The sequence below is a fragment of the Nicotiana sylvestris genome, chromosome 7, assembly GCF_000393655.2.
Source record: "Nicotiana sylvestris chromosome 7, ASM39365v2, whole genome shotgun sequence".
Classification (NCBI taxonomy): Eukaryota; Viridiplantae; Streptophyta; class Magnoliopsida; order Solanales; family Solanaceae; genus Nicotiana; species Nicotiana sylvestris.
Window position 1 is genome coordinate 169580862 of NC_091063.1, and position 22025 is coordinate 169602886.

The 22025-nt window shown below is 35.6% G+C and overlaps 1 protein-coding gene across 1 annotated transcript; it reads left to right on the forward strand.

The window, feature by feature from the left end:
• Positions 1–371: 371 nt before the first annotated feature.
• LOC104215944 (delta(14)-sterol reductase) lies at positions 372–10266 on the forward strand. The gene is made up of 13 exons (XM_009765888.2): positions 372–574; positions 659–776; positions 1382–1452; positions 2282–2338; positions 3106–3197; positions 4048–4095; positions 4715–4835; positions 4925–4971; positions 6244–6325; positions 7908–7984; positions 8136–8255; positions 9369–9443; positions 9530–10266. Exons 1-13 carry the CDS (start codon positions 527–529, stop codon positions 9681–9683), a joined length of 1110 nt encoding a protein of 369 aa, XP_009764190.1. The 5' UTR covers positions 372–526; the 3' UTR covers positions 9684–10266.
• The last annotated feature ends 11759 nt before the right edge of the window (positions 10267–22025 follow it).

Genomic DNA, 22025 nt, shown 5'->3' on the forward strand with positions numbered 1-22025 from the left:
TGAAAGTGAAATTGAGTAATGACACAAGCAATGATACATGTAAGTGACATTAAGAATAACATCACTATATTTAAGAGTTTTCGGAAGATAATTTTATTTTTACCAAATACGTAAAACATCGAATCATCTTATTAAGTAATTTGTGTTTACTTCCTATTCATATTTCGAAAAATATTCATTATCCTTTTCTTTAATCAAAAGCATGAATAACGATTTTCAATAAACATATTTATCCTTTTTTGAATTTCAATAAGTAAATACTTATGAATATACCTGAGAGGAGGTGTAAGTATAAAAATTTCATTTTAAAATATAGAGAATATATTCAAACAAAATCATATTATAGGATTATTTTTAGTGTAATTCATCCTAAATTAAATTAGTATAATTTGCTAATTTTTTTCCCTAACTATATTTCTTTTCAGAATTAATTAATGGCGGACATCTCCACCTAACATAAACTGAGCGCAGTGAAGTGAATTGAAGTATTGAACTGAAACTGGACTTCTCAATTCAGTATCTACCAATGGATCTCAATTATCTATTCAACTCCCTTTCTCCCTCATGGACTTCGGTCAGCATTTTCTTCTCTCTCTTGACTCTATTTCATATATGTGTCAATATCTTTTACTGATTTTATTCCTTTTATTGAATGTAGGCTGCTATGTTACTCTCGTTTTTTCTTTATTTAGCAACTGTTGGATCTGTTCTACCCGGAAAACTTGTTCCTGGGGTGACTTTATCGGATGGAACTCGCCTCCATTACCGTTGCAATGGTAACCTATGTCTTTGTTTTTTAATATATAATGTTCATTTCTGTATATATTCATGTTGGTTTTAAGTTATATGGCGGAGCCAAGATTTGAAGATTATGGGTTCGATTAGTCTTTTTAAGTTAGTGGATGCTAAATTAATAATTTATACATTATTCAATAGATTTCTTAAGTCAAATGTAGGATTTGGACCAACCAATGTTACTGGGTTAGACCGAACCCGTAACTCCTATCTAGCTCCGCTCAGCACAGACATGGTTATGATTTTTTACGCCATCAATGTAATTTAAATTGTTATGGATGCTCAAGCACACATTACTTTTGGAGCCACACACATTTATATAGAAAAACTAATAATTCATACAAATATGCTACTTGAGCACCCAGTCTCAGCAGTAATTTTCAGATAAAAAATAGTTGATCACCTGTGATATAAAAATTATGGATCCGCCACTGACTAATCAATGCTATTAAATAGAGTTACCTGTTAATGTGACCTGATTGTGTAAAATATTTTTTTAATGTTAGTGCATAGAGCTTAAACTTCTTTCATATTTCTCTATTTGCGCCAAGCTCATATTGTAAATTTACTCCTTTTTTTTTTCCAGGTTTGTTATCACTTCTGTTATTTGTTTTGCTTCTTGGAGTTGGGGCGCAGATGAATCTTGTTTCACCTACTGTGAGTGTGAATTGTTTCTATGTAGCAAAGGATTATACATTTTGGTCGATTATGTAATTGTATCACTAGTTGCTATTTGGTTCATTTGCATTTCCTGTTCATAATTTTGTTTTCCCAAATGTTGTTTGCAAAAAAGATTCTTATAGGAAAGCAAGGAACAATTTCTTGCCACAGTCTGTGTTCTATTGATGAGATAGAGAATTTATATTCCGTGTTTCTCAATCATCTCAACTCAGGTGGAACAAACTTCTATGTAGTTCCGTCTTCGTTGTATGCATGAGGTTGCAGAGATTGAGCAACTGTTTATGTCCCCGTGAACTTATTGTCCTTGTAGTATCATTGAATTTGGGAACTGGGGTTATAATATCAGTGGAAGAAGAAATAATTGTACCATTATATGGCTTTCTCATTTCAATTTAAAGGCTTCAACAGTAATGCTGTTTCTACTTCCAACTTCTGCAAAATCTATCTTTGGTTTTGCTCCTTCTTTTTCAGAAATCATACTTTTAAATTTTTCTTGTTTTTGTTTTCCGTTGTTATCAATCTGATTTATCTTCGTTATCCCTGGAGAATAACTTGGTTATTTACAAAAAGTGAAATAGATAGGACAAATTTTGCTTTTGATGTGATTGCACGAATTGATTAATTATATAGCACCTTATCTGGCTCCAAAAATTGCTTCGCTCATGCTGCATCTTCAGATGTTGCTGAATACATGAGAAGGTCCATACTGTTGTATGTTTGGGCTACTGGAATGCATTTCTAAGGTTTCTGTTTTCGATATACTCATAAAGAGATGATGAAGTCACTTATTCATTACGCATTGCAGGCAATAGCAGACAGAGGGCTTGAGCTTTTGTCCACAACATTTATCTTTAGTGTTCTTGTAAGTGTGAACACTCTCATACCTTGTAATTATTAAGCTATTATCATGCCATTTTTTCTGATTAAGTTCTGAAAATCTGGGATCTCCTATGAGTAATTGAAATCCCATCCTCCAAACCCGAGGGAAAGACTGCAGGTTAGAGAGGTTTAGTGGATAATGGTAGTCACTCTTATTTGCGAACTTGAGAGTCGAAATCCATTTAACTCTTTCTGGAGTGAGGAGGCAACCTTGAAGACACTAAGACAATGCCTGACATTGACCTTATTGAATTACAATTTGTTAGCTGCAAGTGCCAATTCTTGTTTTATATACGGACTTGTGCCTGCTTGCGACGTCTTTTATCCTACCTTGGGAATTTGTCTCTAATAATAGCTGTCATATAGGGCAATGTATTTGGAGATTGATATGCAAGTGAATTGAAAATAACAAAAAGCTCATGCTAAACTCTTAGCTATTAGCTCAAATATAATTTCCTCAAATTTTGGTATTTGTTTAACCGTGGACATTTTCTTGGAAGTTACTCTTCTTACGTCAAGTTTCAACAACTTGGGGAAAAATATAGGTATGTTTTGAAGTTTGTAAAATAATGGATCTATGACCCATACATACCAATACCACAAGAAAGAAATATGATAAAATAAAAAAATAAAATAAATTCTTGGTTATGCTTTTATTGATGCAAAATTTCTTGATTTGCAAAAATTTCCAGCTAGTTACAAGTTTGTTTCTGACATCTTATTTTTATCCTACGACTGAATGATATTTAGGTGACATTGTTGCTTTATTTGGCTGGCTGCAACTCACGTGAGAAGAGTTCGTCACTTAAACCTCATGTCTCAGGAAATCTAATTGATGACTGGTAACTCGATTGACTTTATGCTGAAGTTTATACTCTGAAAAGTTCTTTAACATTAATAAAACTGTAATATCATTCTTTATTGAACTGTCTTTCCATTCATCCTTTCATCTATCCTGTGTAAGTTTTAAGCATATTTAGTGTCCAATGGCACACTTTCTTTAGTTTCTCTCATAGTCAAATCAAAAATGGAAAATCAATATCCCTCTCCCTACTTCTCATCCTCTTTCTTTTATTGTATGTGGTCTTCCTTGCCAATTAAAGTTATAGGAGTCATCAGAAGTTGTAAAGTTTTGTAACTTGTTCATGAAGTCGATCCCCTCTAGTGTGCTTATGAATGGCATCTTACCTAGAAAGTGGCATAATCAGTTAGTGAGTTGTGCTGTTGCTGCTTCTGAGTAATCTTGTGTACACTTTTAAATAAGTCTTCCTCCTCTTCTGAAGGCCAACAATGATTTCTCTGGATAAGTTCTTTAATTTCTGGCTATGACCTGATATAGAATCTCTCTTTCTTTGTATAATGCTCTTTTATCCTCCTCCTTTTGTCAGCAATTACTTTAGTTAATATTGAGAGATGAAACACCAGCGTAATGATAACAATCAGTAACACTAACCAAGCTTGCAAGTACTAATGAAGGAAAATGTCTACAATTGCTTCTGAGTTAAATATGATCTTTCAAAGTGACATGGATTCTGTAGCAATTAATGATCTTGTAGTTTGTCACCACATTGGAGCAGTATACATATGTTGTGCTCTACTTATAAAAAAGGAAGTGCACTATGTTCAGATTCTGTTGATCTCGTTGTAATGAATAAGATCCTGATATTTCTTCTATCCTCTTTCTTTGACTAGGTGGTTCGGGATACAACTAAATCCAAATTTCATTGGCATTGATCTCAAGTATGTTCTCATACCTCGGACCTTGTCTTTCACAATTGTGACAAGTGACCAGATCGTGAATTAAAAGCTTGTCATGCTATAATTGGATTATTTGGTTTATACTTTTGTTGGATAGGCTCTCTAGTAACTTTGCCTAAAACAATTCATGTTAATGTCATCTCAGCAATAGCGAGTTCTGAAATTTGCATATCTTATTTAATTTAGTACTAAGAACAATCTTTTTCTTGCTATCTGAGTGGAAGAAAATGTAGAAAACCTAATGGTAGAGAATTCTTAATTTGTTTGGAGAGAATTGTTGATGATTGGGTGAAACGGGTCCAAATATATTGAGATGGATTTTGATGTTTCATATAGCCGATTCCCAACTAGTCTGGGGTTGATGTATAGTAATTTGCTTCTGACCCAAGTAAAATAATACTTGACATGAAAAACTTATTTCTGATCAGTTGGAACTTGTCAATTTCCAGGAACCTTAAATCATAGTTAAAGTCCTCGTCAAAGAGATTCTGAGAGGCCCAAATATTTATTTTGTTTGTTATAATGACTGTAAGCTTCAATATCAAGTCTATTTGGTTCTTTCTTTTGGCTTCTCTGCTTAATAATGAACTTTCTGCTGCAGATTTTTCTTTGTTAGAGCTGGTATGATGGGATGGTTACTTATCAATCTTTCAGTTCTTGCAAAATGTATTCTAGAGGCCAAACTGAGCCAATCAATGATTCTCTACCAGCTATTTTGTGGGGTAAGTTGGTGGATGTACACTTCCAAGTCTGGCTTCTTGAGTATATGCTTGTGATATTTAAAACTTTTTTCCTATGCATTTGATTGCAGCTGTACATCCTTGATTACTTCTTCTATGAAGAGTTCATGACCTCCACGTAAGTTGGCAGCCTTCTTCTCCCTTAATATTTTTAAGATAGAAAAGTTGCGTTAAACAAAGAACTAATGTTTCTCTCTTCTTTCCCTTACCTTAATTTAGGCAGCTGTCCAAATTTTCGCCTCCCTTTCACCTCCAGTCTCTTTATCTTTATTTGTTGTGCGGTTATTATGCTTTGATCTAGAATTTGAAGTGAGTCATCCATATGACACGAAAACCACATTATGTAACAACAGTAGAAAGAAAGTAAGAGAAGGAAATTAAGGGCTTCAAGTGGCAGAAGGGTTGCAGCCTAAGAAAATGGGTAACACGATAGGGGGTTTAGTTGTTTAGTCATGAGAAACATTAGTTTGGGCAGGTATAATGTGGTTCTTGGTCCATTTTCGTGGTTTAGGAAGGGAACACCGGAAGTTGTATTATTAAAGGATTATGAGGTTTATCAGCACTTTGGCCTTCTGATTGGTTTAGTTAGTTTATTTGGAGGAGAATGGCTAAAAAATGGAATTAGGGCTATAGAGGGTAGCTGGGTTTGGTCCACAGAGTCATGGTCTTAGCATCAGAAGCTAGGTGGAAGCGGAGGGGGTTAGTGTAGCATTGGTTGTTGTACATGTCTTGGCCCTTGGGTATAGTTGATTAGTAGCCCTAAACCATTTTAATTGTTTTTTTTTTTTTTTTTTTGAATTTGGAAACGTTGAGCATTGGCCCATCTGCCACAAGGTTAAATAAAAAAAGAAAGTTTTCTTTGAGTTCCGTATACATCCAATAACATGACAATCTAGGTGAAGTGATTCCGGAGAACCTGTGGTGGCAGTGCTAACATTTGAACCATAGCGGAACACGAGTAACTGCCAGAAACCTGGAAGGTCTGGCTGGCTTACTACTATTCTCACTTTAGGATTGATTGCAGGGAATATTGAACTGTGATATGATCCTGTTTTAGCTTTAGTTAGTGGTTTTGATTTGTACATTAAGATTTTAATGCTTCTTGAGCGTGTACCAATGCAATATTTAAAATTAACTCTGTTGGTGTGAGATTATTGGGAGCATGATTTTGATAAAAAGTTTGTAATTTCAAGGCTTGACCTTTCTAAGCCCCAAATGTCTAATAATTAGCAGAATGATATGCTTGTTTTGTCGGCCAGTGATTATATATTGATGTCATTAACCTCATCTATTCCTCTTACTTTTTCCTTTCTTTATAGTCTTGATTATGTTCCTTCATCGAAATTTTGAGCATTTACAATTGTGTAAGATCTTGTGTCTCCCTTTTCAGATGGGATATAATAGCAGAGAGGTTGGGCTTCATGCTGGTTTTTGGTGATCTAGTCTTTATACCGTTCACCTTCAGTATTCAGGCATGTACTACTAACCATTTCTTATTGCCACAAACAATTCTATCCTTGCTTAGATGAAATATGACACCTTTGATGTCAGTATAACACAATTTTGTATAGGATGTAACTGAATTCTCTTAAAAAACATAGTTTTGAGTTATCATGTACATTCTTCATTTCCTACTAAATGTAATGATGTCTAGTCTCGGCCATGCCAATACATTCACTTTCCTTGAATTTAATACCTCACCTCATGCTACAATATTTCAATGGGTCCCACGTTTACACTACTTGTTTGAATACCAGAAAAGTTTTTGGTTCTCTGTGTTTAGTTTAAAAGAATTTGAATCAGGGGCTTACTTATGAAAAAGAAAAAAGGAATTTATCTAGGGCCCTTTTAAAGAGAAACGAAATGGAAAAGGAGAAAAACATGTGTTTTTTTTTAAAATTTTTTTTGGTGGGAAAACCTTGTTTTAAAACTGTTTTTTTCCTTTCCTGGAAAATGTTCTGAACAAATCTCGTGTTTCATAAACAAAAAGAATATTTCCATGTATTTCCAGAACTCAAGACATGAAGAGCCTCTGTTGTTAAAAGAGCCAATTGACTCCTGCCCATAGCTGTGAAATCATATGAAATAAGAGAGAATCTTGTTAACTTGATTGTAGATAATATACAAGAGGGGCTCCTTATATAGGAGTCTTAGTTTACTTATAATACTGTAAGCAATTATTCTCTCTGATTAATAAGACCAGCAATTATCTCCTCCATTAAGTACAAAATAGTCTAAAATATCCTATAAATTTTTCTGCATAACATTCATTACTCGAGTTCAATGGCCCTAAACATTTTGCAACCTATACAATCTAACATGTAACTACATTGATTTTCTTGATTTTCAAGGGTAGCCAGAATGTTTTCCAATTTTCTGTTGGCCTGGCAGTTGATAATTCTGTTTGTTGTCCTCTTTCCCCGCTTCTATTGGTTCCTTCAACTGAGAGAGAGAGAGAGAGGCTACGATCTATGCAAATGAAGGCATACTTTTGTACTCGGTTGTTTGAAGGTTGAAGTAAGAGTCTAATCTTGGAGAGAGAGGGCGGGGGGGGGGGGTGGAGAGGGGGAGAGAGAGCTCTAAGATTATGGAAATAAATGCTTGTTTTTGTTTGCATGTTGAAATAAGAGTCTAATCTTATGTTGTCATCTCTGCGGTGAATTGATGAGAACAAGGCGAGGAGATTTAGTGACAATTCCATGATTGTGATAGTCATGGTCAATTTCATGGTTTGTAGGTTGGATTGGTTAGGGAAAGGAGTCTGATGAGTTTGTGTTCGGATACAAGCACGATAATGTGCTCTGCTGTGTGTCAAATTGTATTTTGGACAAGTTTGGCTGTGTGAGCAAGGAAGTGTAAAGAGGATTAATTGAATTCATCTTATTGAGAAAAAGGGCTAATCGTATATAGGAGTGGGAGGTCTCCATTTTAGTCAGCCAAAACCTAAGTAGTATATATTTGGAGACAAATGGCATGCAAGAGTAACAAATGGATATGATGAAGCTTATTCTGGTTTTCAACGTGGGGTTTCATTATGTGTCTATTCATTTTCAGGGTTGGTGGCTTTTGAGTAACAAAGTGGAGCTAACAACAGCAGCAGTAATTGCCAATTGCCTCGTCTTTCTTATTGGGTAAATGTATCCAGCATGCAAGGACCTCTAAATACTACTATTTTCCCCCCTGCAATCTGTATGATTGCCCTTTCTTTATGTCATTCAGACATTATTCTTTTTTGCTTTCACTTTACTGTTTCTTGATATGGGCCCTGTTTCGTATGGGAAGGTACTTAGTGTTCAGAGGTGCCAACAAGCAGAAGCATATGTTTAAAAAGAATCCCAAGGCACCCATATGGGGTAAGCCTCCAAAAGTTATTGGGGGGAAGTTGCTCGCTTCTGGCTATTGGTAAGCTTCTTGATGTTTCTTTTTCTACTCTCCTCGTTATCTTAATTCTCCAGAACACAAAATGACTTAATACTGAGAAAATTTATATTTGTTAATTTAGTATTTAGCATGTGGGCAAGATTTTGGAAAAGCACATAAACTATGTCAATAAAGTGGACAAGCGTAATCTGATAAAACTGTCAGAAGTCTGTCTTTTACAATCCTCATCTCATGATCCAAATTCTTGTCCGTTTTTGGGGGTGAGTTAGGCTCAAAGTCCGTTTTCTTGTCATAGTATCTGTGCTAGGCTCATCCAAATTCTTGGTTTACCCGATTGTGGGCCCCATATTATGTTGTCCATGATCCAATTGGCTGGCAGGCTTGGGTTTTTTTGGGGGTGGGGGGTGGGGTGTTAAGATGTCCCACATCAGTTTTGGGATGCATGTGAAATTGGTGTCTTTATATGGTCTTGGACATTCCTCACCTCTTGAGCTAGCTTTTGGGATTGAATTAGGCTCAAGGTCAATATCTTCATCATGTGCAATTCAACGAAAATATTAAGAGAAAAATAAATAGTGGATAGAAAAGAACTTACTACAGTAGATGAAAAGAGTTAATTACTACTCCATAAGAAATGCTAAATATCGACATCCCTAGAGTGTTCCATTTTTTCAGAAATATTTTACTTTTTGAGGTCTCAATTTAAAATCAATTTCAAATAGTCCAGATCTGACAACGGCGCTAGAAAAATTAACACTCTTATGAATTCTTTCCCTTTTAATGATTATGTTTTCATGATATTAATTTTTTTAATTATAAAGCCCTAATCAAAATATTAAATGTTTGAACATCAAGCCAAATTGATCTCATAAATTCAGAAAGAGGAAGTAATTTCTTTTGGATTTTGTCTGAAACAGTGATCTACAATGTAAAGCAAAAGGTTTGAGTGCTATTTAGTGAAACAGTAGCGGTTAATATTGCCACATCAGGTCTAAATACAGTCTGCATAGTGCGTACCCTGGTTATAGCATGGCTTCTGAAGTTCATCACATGAGGCATGGGGTAGCAAAAATGGCAAGTTAAATTTTCAGCTCTTCATTTTCGAAATTCTAAATCATTCTATATTTACTGAAGGGGCATTGCTCGACACTGTAATTACCTTGGAGATTTGTTGCTGGCATTGTCATTTAGTTTGCCTTGTGGGATAAGGTAATGTGTTTGAACTTATGCAAATTCTTTCTATGCTTGTTTGCTCAGTAATAAAAATAGTCACCTTCACTTGTGTATGGCTGCAGTTCCGCGGTTCCATACTTTTACCCCATATACCTTCTTATTCTGCTAATATGGAGGGAGAGAAGGGATGAAGCTCGATGTGCAGAGAAGTACAAAGACGTGTGGACAGAATACCGTAAACTTGTTCCTTGGAGGATCTTACCTTATTTTTACTAGCTAAATTGTTTGTCCATGTGGCTGTGCATTACCACCAAGCAGGAAAAGAGACAAGCGCAGGAAAGGATATTAAATCAAAATGGGGCTATCGCCCTATCTAAGCAGCTTTCTCCTCCGGAAGTAATCTTTTTATCTATTTCAGTGGATGAGCATTGAATATTTGTTGTAGCTGCACGCAAGATTATTCAATGATCTCCTGAACCAGCTTGTACACTTGATGTACTTTATAATGGCAGACTTTAGATAAAAACCTATGTGCTTGTAATAAAGGCCAACCATGAAAGTATTTCACATTGTTTGTGATTTTGGCTCCTGATGAGAGTCCTTTTGGAAGACTGTGCCGCGCCTCCACCATCCCACCGGATAAACCAGAGGCCCAAGCTCGAAAAAATTGGTCTGAAACTAGTAAACACTTGCTAGCTTAGGCTTTTATCAGAGTTACTGGCAATTGATCATTTGTTTGTGCTGCAGAAATAGGGCCTTTGCAGTATTGTTCACATATAAATATTGAAGTGTATTATTATATGTATCTGAAGTTTTAGAATAGCTAAATTTTAGAAGCATGGTTCCAACTTCTAAGTTCTCTACAAATGTGTTCAAGATGCAAGGTTTTATCATTCTCTTATGCTACTACAATTGAAGCAAATTTGGCTAACACTGTAACTGTTGCACTTGGGTCCTTGTCTAACAGCAGACTCCTAATGTAGTTTTTAGTTAACAATTACAGACCTAAATTAGCAGGATGCAAAGTCTGATACTCTAGTTTGGCAAGGGAGGGGGGGGGGAGGTCTAGATTCATAACTTGATAAAATTTTGGTTTACTCTGGTTAGCAAGGTTTGGTTACCTTATAGCCCGTTTGGACATGAGAAATTTTTCACTTTTTTCCGAAATCAGCGTTTGGTCATAAAATTTCCAATTTTCAATTGAAGATGTATTTTGGAATTTTTCGAAAATTTGAAAAACTCCAAAAAGTTATTTTTCAAAATTCACTTACAAAACTTCAAAAAAAATCCAAAATTATATTCATGTTCAATCATAACACTAATTTTCAAATATCATTTTCACTTGAATTTTTTTTCACTTTTTTTTTGTTGAAATTTTACAATTTTTATGTCCAAACGCCCACTTAGATTAGCAGGGACCAAAATCTGATAAACTATTTTGAAATTCTACTTTGTCAAAAGATTTGTGGAGTTACTTGGATCAGAACTTGATCCAACTCTGAGTTGACCCTAATTAGTTTGAATTGATTTTTTTTATTTTATAGAATTGGCTTTGAATATAGAGTTATTTTGTAGTTTGTACTAGTCAAAAGAATATATATAAGTTTTAAGAAGAAAAAATAAAGGAAAAAACTTGATAGAGCAAAACAGAGTTGGACTCCAGATTTTGCTCAAGAAAGGTAGGATAAAGTTCATTTCCAAATCTTAAATTTGGACTATTTCGTGGTTGCAGTTCTATTTCCAGACCTCATTTTAAAGCAAAATAAGGAAAAACTCTAGATATGATTATTTCATTAAATTATTGAAACCAATATAATATACTTGTCGATCTTCTTATACTAATCATTAGGGTAACTAGGTTGATTTCCAGAGGCGGATGCATGATTTTAACACGGCATGAGTATTAATATTCTGCTCAATCAGTGCTCCCTAAAGACTTTTAGTGTTTATGATATCAGGTGAATTAAATTATTGTGATACAAGATTTTCACATAAGTTTATGGGGTTTGATGATTTTCAAGGTCACACATAGGTCCGCCTTTGTTGATTTTTGCTTCAACTTTTATTTTTTAATTTTCCATGACTAAAATATAACCAAATATGATCTTATTTATTTAAAAATTCTAGGACTTGAGTATCATAGAAACAACATACAGTTGATAGAAGAGTAGAATCAACCACGATTGTTGTTAATGTCAATTTGTACCTTAGTATGGTCTTTTATTTCTTCTTCCTATATCGATATCTCAATTATTTTATGGAATATATGTTACTTATTATTTAACCTATTCTCCTGGCTAATTAGATTAAAGTCCTTTAAAATAATATACTCGATCAGTTCTCATCTTTATATGCTGTTCGCAAAATTATTATGATTATCATGGTTATAAAGATTTTCTTTTACTAACCTTTTTTTGCCAAACATTCTTGGTCTAACTATCACAATGCCTTCCCATTTTAGTAGCCATGAATATTCAGCACACACTATCGCGGAGAAAAAAAGAAGTCCCATTGAAGCATTGGCTCTATGGTCCAAAGTGCGCGTCTTTTTTTTTTTTTTGGAAATTACCAGCTATGTCCATTTATAAGTAGCTCGTTACAAAAATTAGCCAATTTAATATTACTAATATTAGCCAATTAGCTATTTGTTGCAAAATTAGGTCAATTTTTTGCTTTTTTTTGAGTGAGTGTTATTAGGATAGATTGGATGCATCTTAAAGAGTTCGAATCTCAGTTTTGGGATGATTTGGTGAAGTTTTGAGGTGGTTTGAATTGAAAATTTGAAGTAAAACTCGAATATAAAAAAAATGATATGTGTATCACATATGTATCATATTTGTATCAATTATGTATCACATATATATTCATGTATACCTGTGTGTGAGATACATGCGTGATACATGTTTGATACATGTGTCGCAGAAGAACTTTTTTGAACTCGATTTAATTACGAATTTTGATACAAAATCAGTCCAAATCACCTCCAATCTTCCTCAAATTTTGTATATTGACTTATCTATATGTTTTCAATGAATTTCAACTATACCCATTGAAAAAAGTTCCTTTTTTGCTTAGACTTTTGAATATTATATTATTTGTATTTGATTATCTTATTTGCTACCTCATCCATGAAATTTCCTTTCCATCTTGCATCTAATGTGTATAATCAAGCTTAAAAATATGGAGGGAGATTTTTGCATGTGATTCTTTGAGATAAAGAACCTTATTTATTTAGTTTTTCAATTTTTATATGTGCTTGGCTAGTTTATGACTAATGGCTAGAGGTTGGTAAGTTGAAAGTTATATGGTACATTTGTGTAAGTTTTCCTTTTTTTTTTTGGGTCTCCTCGGAACTTTGGGAGAAATTCAAAAATAACCATATTTACAAGTGGTGATTCAAAAATAGTCACGCTTTCAAAAGTAATCGAAATTTAGCCACTTTTCATGTAAAGATAAATCTGAGCGAAAACACTGTTCAAAACCTAAAAAATACGCCAATATATTATGCTGGAATTCCGGCATAAGTCTACTTGAACTCCAGCATATTATATTGGAGTTCCAGGATAAGTATATTCGAACTCCAGCATAATATACTGAAGTTCCAGCAAAGTATACCGGTCCAGAATAATATGCTGGAAGTTCATACACAAGTGTTCGAATCTCCAGTATATTATGCTGGAACTTTCTGTGTGTTGGAGTTCCAGCATAATATGCTGGAAGTTCATACACAGGTGCACCGAACTCCACTATATTATGCTGGATCGGTCTCTATTGCAGCAAAATAGTGATTATTTTTCAATGACTTGGCAAACGCTGACCATTTTTGAATGACCAGTCCGAAAACTAGCCCGCCCGTGCTATTTTTACTGGAAATTTTGATCCCTTCTGCTCCGTTCGTTCCGAGCTCGCGAGTGAAGTTTTGTATGCTTAGCTCCTTTTGAATTTCTCTGAATTTATATAACTAATGCATGAAGCTTCAAAAGAGATTCAATAAATAGAGGCCAAGATAATAGAGAGATACATATCCTAAATTTTGTGTGCGCACATTGGAAATGCAACCATTAATTAACAATTGTAGCACTACTTATATATATTTTTTCTGATGCATGTTTCACTGTATTTGGCTGTGGATATATATGAATGACCAAGACAACTCGGTAATTGTGTTGAATACACTAAATTTAACGTCATTTTTGGAGTTTGGCTAGTGGTGGGGTTGGCAATGACTCCAATGCACATACCACGACGAGTAAATAGACAAATATGGAGGTGGGCCTGGTGGTTGAGTTACAGGGTGGGGGAGGAGGGGGGGGGGGGAGTGGCCCTGAAGAGTAAATAAGCCGTCCTTATATGTCCTACTAGTTTTTAGAGTACGCGCGTTGTGCGTGTATTCTATCTCAACGAGGAATAAAAAAAATCATATAGATATTATATTTTATTATATTAAAAAATATGTTTAGGTTATAAAAAAGTGTAAGTTTTTGAATTGATAAAAGTCTATATTATATAGCTAACTCAATAAATGGAAGAAGTTATGTCCGATAAAAGTCCTCAATCATCATGCAATATATTCAATTTCACGGGCTATTATGCTCCCTCTTTAATTTCACCGAAAACAAATAGCTTGAAGATTTTAGAATTTTTTTGAAAATATTTTCAGAAAACTATTCTCATATTTCTTCGAGAAGACACAAAAATGGTTAGCTATACTTTTTTTTTATTATAGATTTGTCAAAAATATAAACTAAAAAAATCTTTTCATCTTTTAAAGATTTGGGAATGACGAGGTTGGTCCTATGACTCATAAAAAAAATGTTAAGTAACAATATAAGATATAAAAATAACTAATGTTAAGTTAAAATTCTGTAATAAATAAAGAGAAATAACTAATAAAAACTCATTTAGAATACTTATTGATTGAAATTTTTTATCCTTATTTAGCACTTTTATCAAATCTGAGTCTTAATACTAAAATTAATAGAATTAGATTCTTTTTTTAATATGGTATTTTAAATACTTAACTATTTATTGTCAATATTAAAGAATAATTTATTTTTTTGTAATTTGAATTTTTTATATATTTAATTGTATTGATTATTTATTAACTAAGAATTCTCTTTGTAAATGACAAAAAAATTGATGATTTTGTCTTGGGGTTCTTGTGTTATAGATGGGGCAACATATAAAAGTGGATATTCTATTTCATTTTTAGCCGTGTTAATAGTCAAAGTTTTATTGTTAATTTGAGTCTTTTGGATTATGTTCATTATTCTTATTATTATTATGACAAAAATGAGTGTGTCTTTATTTTTGAACTACTATATGACATATATTGCTACAATATTTATATTTGCTTCCTTATTTAATTATATAATATTAAGTATCATTTATTCACTATTCCATTATTCAATTTAATTTGTATCTGTAAGATAAATTGTATAACGTTAGTGCTCCTTTTTATGTACTAGCTTTAGTGTACGTGCGTTGCACGTGAATTTTATATCTGTCAGTTGTAACGACCCGACCGGTCGTTTCATGAGTTACCGGTCCATTTTCCCCATTTCTGCTTCTTTATGTGTTGTTCAACTATATTTCATCGTATCGCGTTGGTTGGTTTGGGTTCGGAGTGGTTTTGTAGAGAAATGAGACATTTGTCTCTTTTGGGAAACTTTAGTTGGAAAAGTCAATCGGAAGTTGACTTGTGAGTAAATGAGCTCGGAACTTGGTTTTTATGGTTCAGATAACTTTGTGAGGTTATTTGGGACTTAGGAGCATGATCGGAATGTATTTTGGAGGTCCGTGGTAGATTTAGGCTTGAATTGGCGAAATTGGAGTTTTGGCGTTTTTCGGTTGGTAGTGAAAATTTTAATATCGGGGTCAGATTGAAATTCCGGAAGTTGGAGTAGGTCTATTGTGTTATTTGTGACGTGTGTGCAAAATTTTCAGGTAATTCGGATGAGGTTTGATAGATTTTTGCATTGTTTGCGGAATTTAGAAGTTTGGAAATCCTTAGGCTTGAATCCAATGGTGATTTGATGTTGTTTTGATTGTTCTGAAGGTTGGAAAAAGTTTGAATGATGTTATGGGATGTGTTGGCATGTTTGGTTGAGGTCCCGAGGGCCTCGGGTGAGTTTCGGGTTGTTAATGGATCATTTTGGACTTTGGAAAAATAGCATATTTTTTGGCATTTTTGTTGTAGAGATTTGTTCTTCGCGTTCGCGAAGGGGAGATCGCGTTCACGAAGGTATGACCAGTGGAAGGATCACGAACGCGTTCGCGGAGAGGAAAGATGGAACAGCTGGACCCTAAGGATTTCTCCTACGCGTTCCCGAAGGGTCTGACAGGTGAAGCTATGCGTTCGCGAGAGGGTACTCGCGTTCGCGAAAGAGGAAATTTGAGCAGTGGATTTTGGTGCTTTGTGAATGCGAGGCTTTGACCGCATTCGTGAAGAAGGGCGCACTTGGGCAGAATGTTTAAGTTCAAAATCGAGGGTTTTGGTCCATAATCTCAAAATTCATTAGAGAGCTCGGGAGAAGGCGATTTTGGAGGGGATTTTCAGAGGATTGATTGGTGTAAGTGTTCTTCACTCAAATTTGATTAAATCCCATGATTATCTCTTGATTTTTATCATTTAATTTGGGAATTTGGGGTGAAAATTGGGGAAAATGTATGAAGATTTGGAGAGTTGATTTTGGGGATTTGTATGACCATTTGATGTCGGATTTTGGTGAATTTGATATGGATAGACTCGTAAGCTAATGAGTTTTTCAGTTTTGTGATTTTTTTCGGATTTCGAGACGTGGGCTCGGGGGCCGGGTTTGAGCAAATTTCGAAATGTTTGAGTTAATTTGATTATTTTCAATTGGGCTTCGTTCCTTTAGCGTATATTGATGATAATATACTGATTTTGGTTAGATTTGGAGCATTTGGAGGCCGATTCGAGAGGCAAGGGCATCGAGGGCTAGAGTTTGGACCGGTTTGAGGTAAGTAATGATTGTAAATGTTGTCCTGAGGGTATAAAACCCCGAATTTTACATCGTTTAGCTACTTTGAGGTGGCGCACATGCTAAATGACGAGCGTGAGTTCGTGCACCATTGGGGATTGTGACTTGGTCCGTCCCGTACGACTATTAAGTCGCGTATTTGATTGAAAACTATTTGCTACTATTGTGTTTTGGAAAGTATTATTATGTTTTGGGCTGAATGCTCGTGCCAACTGTTTGGACCCTTTGGGGCTTTTTACTACTGTTTTCCTCACTATTTTGATTTAATATCTACACTCAGTCATGCTATGTTTTACTGATTTCATAGCTCGGTGTTATTTACTCTGTTTGAATTCTATAAACGATATTTTGGGCTGAGCACCATGTTTTACTATTAGCCCGAGTGGCTTGAGAGATTTCTGACTGAGTGAGGCCGAGTGCCTATGTTGTGAGGATATTATGGGATCGGGTTGCGCACCGCAACATGTTATACTCTGTGGCCGCAGTCCTTTTTATGCGGTCTGTGGTGAGGGTCTGAGAGAGGTATAACTAAATGAGATTTTCAGTTATTTTTTACTTTTCAAAACCCCAAAAATATAAGAGGCGATTTTTCAAACAACCTTTCTTCTCCAAATCAATTGTAAATCATTTTTAACTAGTTTTCTTTAATCATTAATATCTTTTAACATGATTTCAACTTAAAATCAAAGATTTTCATAGGGGAAATTGGGTATTTTGGGTAGAACCTAGGTTTTCCAAAAAATTGGGGATTTGGACCTCAATTTGAGATCCGATTTCAAAATAAATTATATATTTGGATTCGTGGGGAAATGGGTAATCGGATTTTGGTCCAAACCTCGGGTTTCGACCACGTGGGCCTGAGGGTGATTTTGACCTTTTGGGTAAAACTTTGGGAAAACTCATTTTCATGCATTGGAGTTGATTCATTTAGCATTTATTGATGTAATCAAGTAACTTGTGACTAGATTCGAGCGGATTGGTGGTGGAATCAAGGGGCAAAGCTATAATTGAGGCTTGAGTGGTGTTCAAAGCTTCGAAGTAAGTGTTTGGTCTAACCTTAGCTTGAGGGATTAGGAGTTGAGTCTTATTTGCTACGTGCTAATTGTCGAGTACGACGTATAGGCATGGTGACGAATATCTATATGTTGGTGTCTAGCATGACCGTGAGTCTTTATATTGCGGATATTCTGATTTTGTTGTATCTTTCATGCCTTAATGATGATTTCTATATGTTGTAAAGAGCATGTAAAAGAAATTGTGATCTTTGAACTTCGAGGAGCATTGGCTCGAGTTATAATACGAATTGTAAAAGTATATGAGATAATTGAACCCTTTGGAGCATTGACTCAAGTGGTAAAGTGAGTTATAAAGAAAAAAGTGAAAGAAAGAGGAAGAGTTATTGAATTGTTCCCTTGCCGGGATGTTTGTTGCTTTGTTGATTATCTCCCTTGCCGGGATGTTAAGATTTATTGATATTGTTCCCTTGCCAAGATTTAGCTGTTTAATTGTATTCCCTTGTCGGGATTACTGCCATTATTTGTCTACTCCCTTGCCCCTTTGTTTGTGATTGTTATTTGGGCGAGGAAGAGTGTTAAAGCACGAAGGGTGATTCCGTGCATTGTTTGATATTGTGAGGAAAAAGTGTAAATCACGAAGGGTGATGCCGTGCCATACGATACCATTCCGTACCGATATTCATTGACTATATGGTGAGGAAAGAGAGTAAAAGTACGAAGGGTGATGTCGTGCACATTATTATGATACAGTTGATTTGGAGAGAACGAGAGTAAAAACACGAAGGGTGATGCCGTGTACATCTTTATTATTGATATTGTTTGTGTGAGGAAAAGAGTAAAAGCACGAACGGTGATGCCGTGCAAATTGTTGATTTCTGATTATTGTTGACATTCTGGCTTTGTTGCTTCCCCCCCTTTATTGAGGTTTTCTATTTGGAACTGTTACCTTCCCCAACATGTTTCCCCTTCCCACACTGACTGGTTATTTACTATATTTCTTTTCCGTTGTACATGTATATATATCTGAACTGCACAGGTTATTTAGTAGTCTGGTTCTAGCCTCGTCATTACTTCGCTGAGGTTAGGCTAGGCACTTACCAGCACATGGGGTCGGTTGTGCTGATACTACACTCTGTGCTCTTTTGCATAGATCCAGGTATTGGACAACAACAGTAGCACGGGAGCCAGCCTTCAGCCCACCGAGATACCGAGGTAGCCTTGTAGGCGTCCGCAGGCTCGGCGTCTCCTCTATCTTATATTCCATTCTGTTATCTCATGTATTCGAGACAACCATTGTTATATTTCTTTCAAACGGTTGTATTTAGTACTCTTAGTAGTTTGTGAGTGATGTGACACCAGTTCTTGGGTAGAGGCATATGTCGATTTCCGTATTACTGTTCAACTTATTTAATTTAAATCTTCCGCTTTAATTCCATATTTGCGATGTTATATTAATATTTAACGCTTGATGTTATGCTCAATAAAAAGGATTAAAAATAAAGGAGTTAGGGATTTAGGATTTGTGGCTTGCCTAGCTTCTACGAGTAGGCACCATCACGACTCCCGATAGTGGAAATTCCGGGTCGTGACAATATATTTACGTAAGAAGAGGTTCACTTATTGTTTTTATAGTTTTGATGAACTTTAAATGAACAAATTAGAATTCTCTGTGCTTAAGTTACATAGAACAAATTTCACATGCTAAAAACAAACATGTAAATATTTAAATAAATAAATTTTTTACCATTAGACTCAACCCAAGAAAAGAAAAAAAGAGGAGCAAAACACCTTTTTAAACTTTTGTTAAAAAAGTAGATTAACCTCATTTTTCTTCATAAATATTTATTTTAGAACCTTGATAAATTATAATGATATTTTATTTTTGCATTGTCCAGAAAAATAGAAAATTAATTTATTCCTTACACGATGATTAACTTTAACACCTCGAAAAAAAATAATTTTTTTTGAAGTACTTAAGCGCTATTAAGAAAATTGACGTGCACTAATTATATTATTTTATTTGCAGACAAGGACAATTAATATGATGTATATCAATTAGATATGGCAATAAGTATACGAGATATATTATAAATGATTTGGGGTGTAAGGAAAGGCCTTAAGTCCAAACCTAGTTGAAAAAAATTTCATTATAGACGAAGGTTTCGAATGAGCATGCATAAGACCAAACTTTGGAGGCATATATCTGCATATATATAAGGAGTTATATGATGAATAATCTATCAAATGAAAGGTCTTTGAGTCTAGTTTCTAAAGCTTCAAACCTTTTGTCATTTGGACACTCCTACAAGAAGTTATGACCAACTTACCAAACGCTACCGAAATTTGTACTACCGCGCCGCCCCGTGCGGCGCCCGGCGCGCCGCGCCTGTGGAAAATTCTAGAATGATCCGAAATTTCATTTCCAGACACATTTTGCACAGCCGCCCCGTGCCCCGCGATGTCCCATGCACTGTAGTTGTACAAAAAATGGGTTTTTAAGACCCGAACCCCATTGTCACGACCCTGGTTCGCCCTCCGTGAACCATCGTGACGGGACATAGTCTCTACGACTAGGTAAGCCTAAACTTTAAGAAGATAACCAAAACTTGCGGAAGTAAAACAATTTAAAAACAAAAATAAGGCAATAACAGTGTTAAATGTGCCGCTCGACATACACCATATTTATATAGATGTCAAAACCAATATCTAAATCCAAGACCTGGAAACCCACGAATCACAAGTTAAGATCAATACTACATAGCTCTAACTTCGGAATGTCTAATAAGAATAGGAAAGTACATAAGGGCTAAATACTAAAAGTGGGAATAGAAAGGGACTTCTCGGTCTGTGGACACGACAGATGTACCTCGAAATCTCTAGAGCAGTTGCCTCTCTCAAGGATAGTAGGCCTGATCAGCGGTACCTGGATCTGCACATGAAAAGCATGCGCAGAAGGGGCATGAGTACACCACAACAATACTTAGTAAGTGCCAAGCCTAACCTCGGTTGGGTAGTGACGAGGAAGGTCTGGGCCCTACTGAGGCTAAATAAATATCAAGATCAACACTATAGAACATAACAATATAAATAAATACGGTAGTAAAATAACACAGGATGTACCAGACAACGATAACTATATAGACACAAGGTAAACATGGAAAGGAAGTACAACTTAACACCAATAATAACCTTTGGGGATCTCCCAGGATACCGTCCTGTAGTCCCATATGTATATATCTAATGGATATCCCAGGATCCTGTCCCGTAGTCCAACTCATAGTGCGCGAGAATCTACCGGAATCCCATTCCGCAGTCCCAAATGTAAATACCCAGTACTGGGAGAATCTACCGGGTGCTTTCCCATAGTTCCATATAACTGTGCAGGGGGATCTACCGGGAATCTAACCCGTAGTCCCAAAGTAAATGTGCAGGGGGATCTACCGGGAATCTAACCCATAGTACCAAAGTAAACAGACAAGGGGGAGCTACCGAATCCCACATCCGTAGTCCCAAAATAAATACACAGCAACAGCAGGAAGATATACAGAAATGACAAAATTTCATATTAAGGAAATAAGTGATTCTAGCCTAGCATGCTGCACGGAATTCAAGTAAGGCAGGTTGAATCAAATAGAGCAATTAAGTCACTTAAACATGCTTTCCTAAGCTAACAACAAGCTTAATAGTGCAAGAATAGAAACAGGAAAGGAAACATACTAGTAATTACTTAAAGAAAACCGGATTTTCAACAATTAGCACAAGTACGCACTCGTGACCTCACATATAAGGCCTTTCAATTATCAAATATACCAATCCTAAGGGGAAGGTCCCCCACACAAGGTTAGACAAGCCACTTACCTCGAACCGGCTCAAAGTCAACCTGAAACCACGCTCTTGCCACGAGTACTCGACTCCAAATGGTCCAAATCTATTCAATTCAATCGCATAATGTAAATAACACTTCAAGTAACTAATTCTATAATTAAATTCTAAGCTAATACGTGAAATTATGTAAAATGACCAAAACGCCCCTCGGTACCACATCTCGGAATCAGGTGAAATTTACATTTTCAGAAATCTCGTACTCTCACGAGTCTATACATAACAAAAACACTGAAATCGGAGTCCAAATGACCCTCAAATTCTCATTTAAAGTCCTCTTAAACTCAAGCCCTAATTACCCATTTTCCCAAATTTCTCACTACCAATTAGGTCTTTAATCACATAAAAATGAGTTATGAAGTCAAGGATGTTACCTCCAGGCAAGTCCCCTTTATTTTCCTCAAAAATCTCTCTCAAAAGCTTCAAACCCGGATGAAAATGGTGAAAGAATCCCTCAAATTCGCGAAGGCAACTATTTATATGTTCTGCATAGCGATTTCCGCATTTGCGGCCCTGGAACCACATCTGCGGTCTCACTTTTGTGGACACAACGTTGCATCTGCGATTTTCATTAAAATGCTAGCTTCCGCATCTGCGGACCTCTAATTGCAGGAGCGGTTCCGCTTCTGCGAGCTCTTCACCGCATCTGCGGTTCTTGAGGAATTGACACAAAATCGCTTCTGTGGCCCTTTAGCCGCTTCTGCGGCGCTGCATCT

Bases quoted from the DNA above. Each gene is read 5' to 3' on its own strand.
- LOC104215944 (XM_009765888.2), top strand. From the start codon at position 527: ATGGATCTCAATTATCTATTCAACTCCCTTTCTCCCTCATGGACTTCG. The intron at 777-1,381 runs GTAACCTATGTC...TTTTTTTTCCAG, and splicing joins CCTCCATTACCGTTGCAATG to GTTTGTTATCACTTCTGTTA. The intron at 7,985-8,135 runs GTAAATGTATCC...TCGTATGGGAAG, and splicing joins TGCCTCGTCTTTCTTATTGG to GTACTTAGTGTTCAGAGGTG.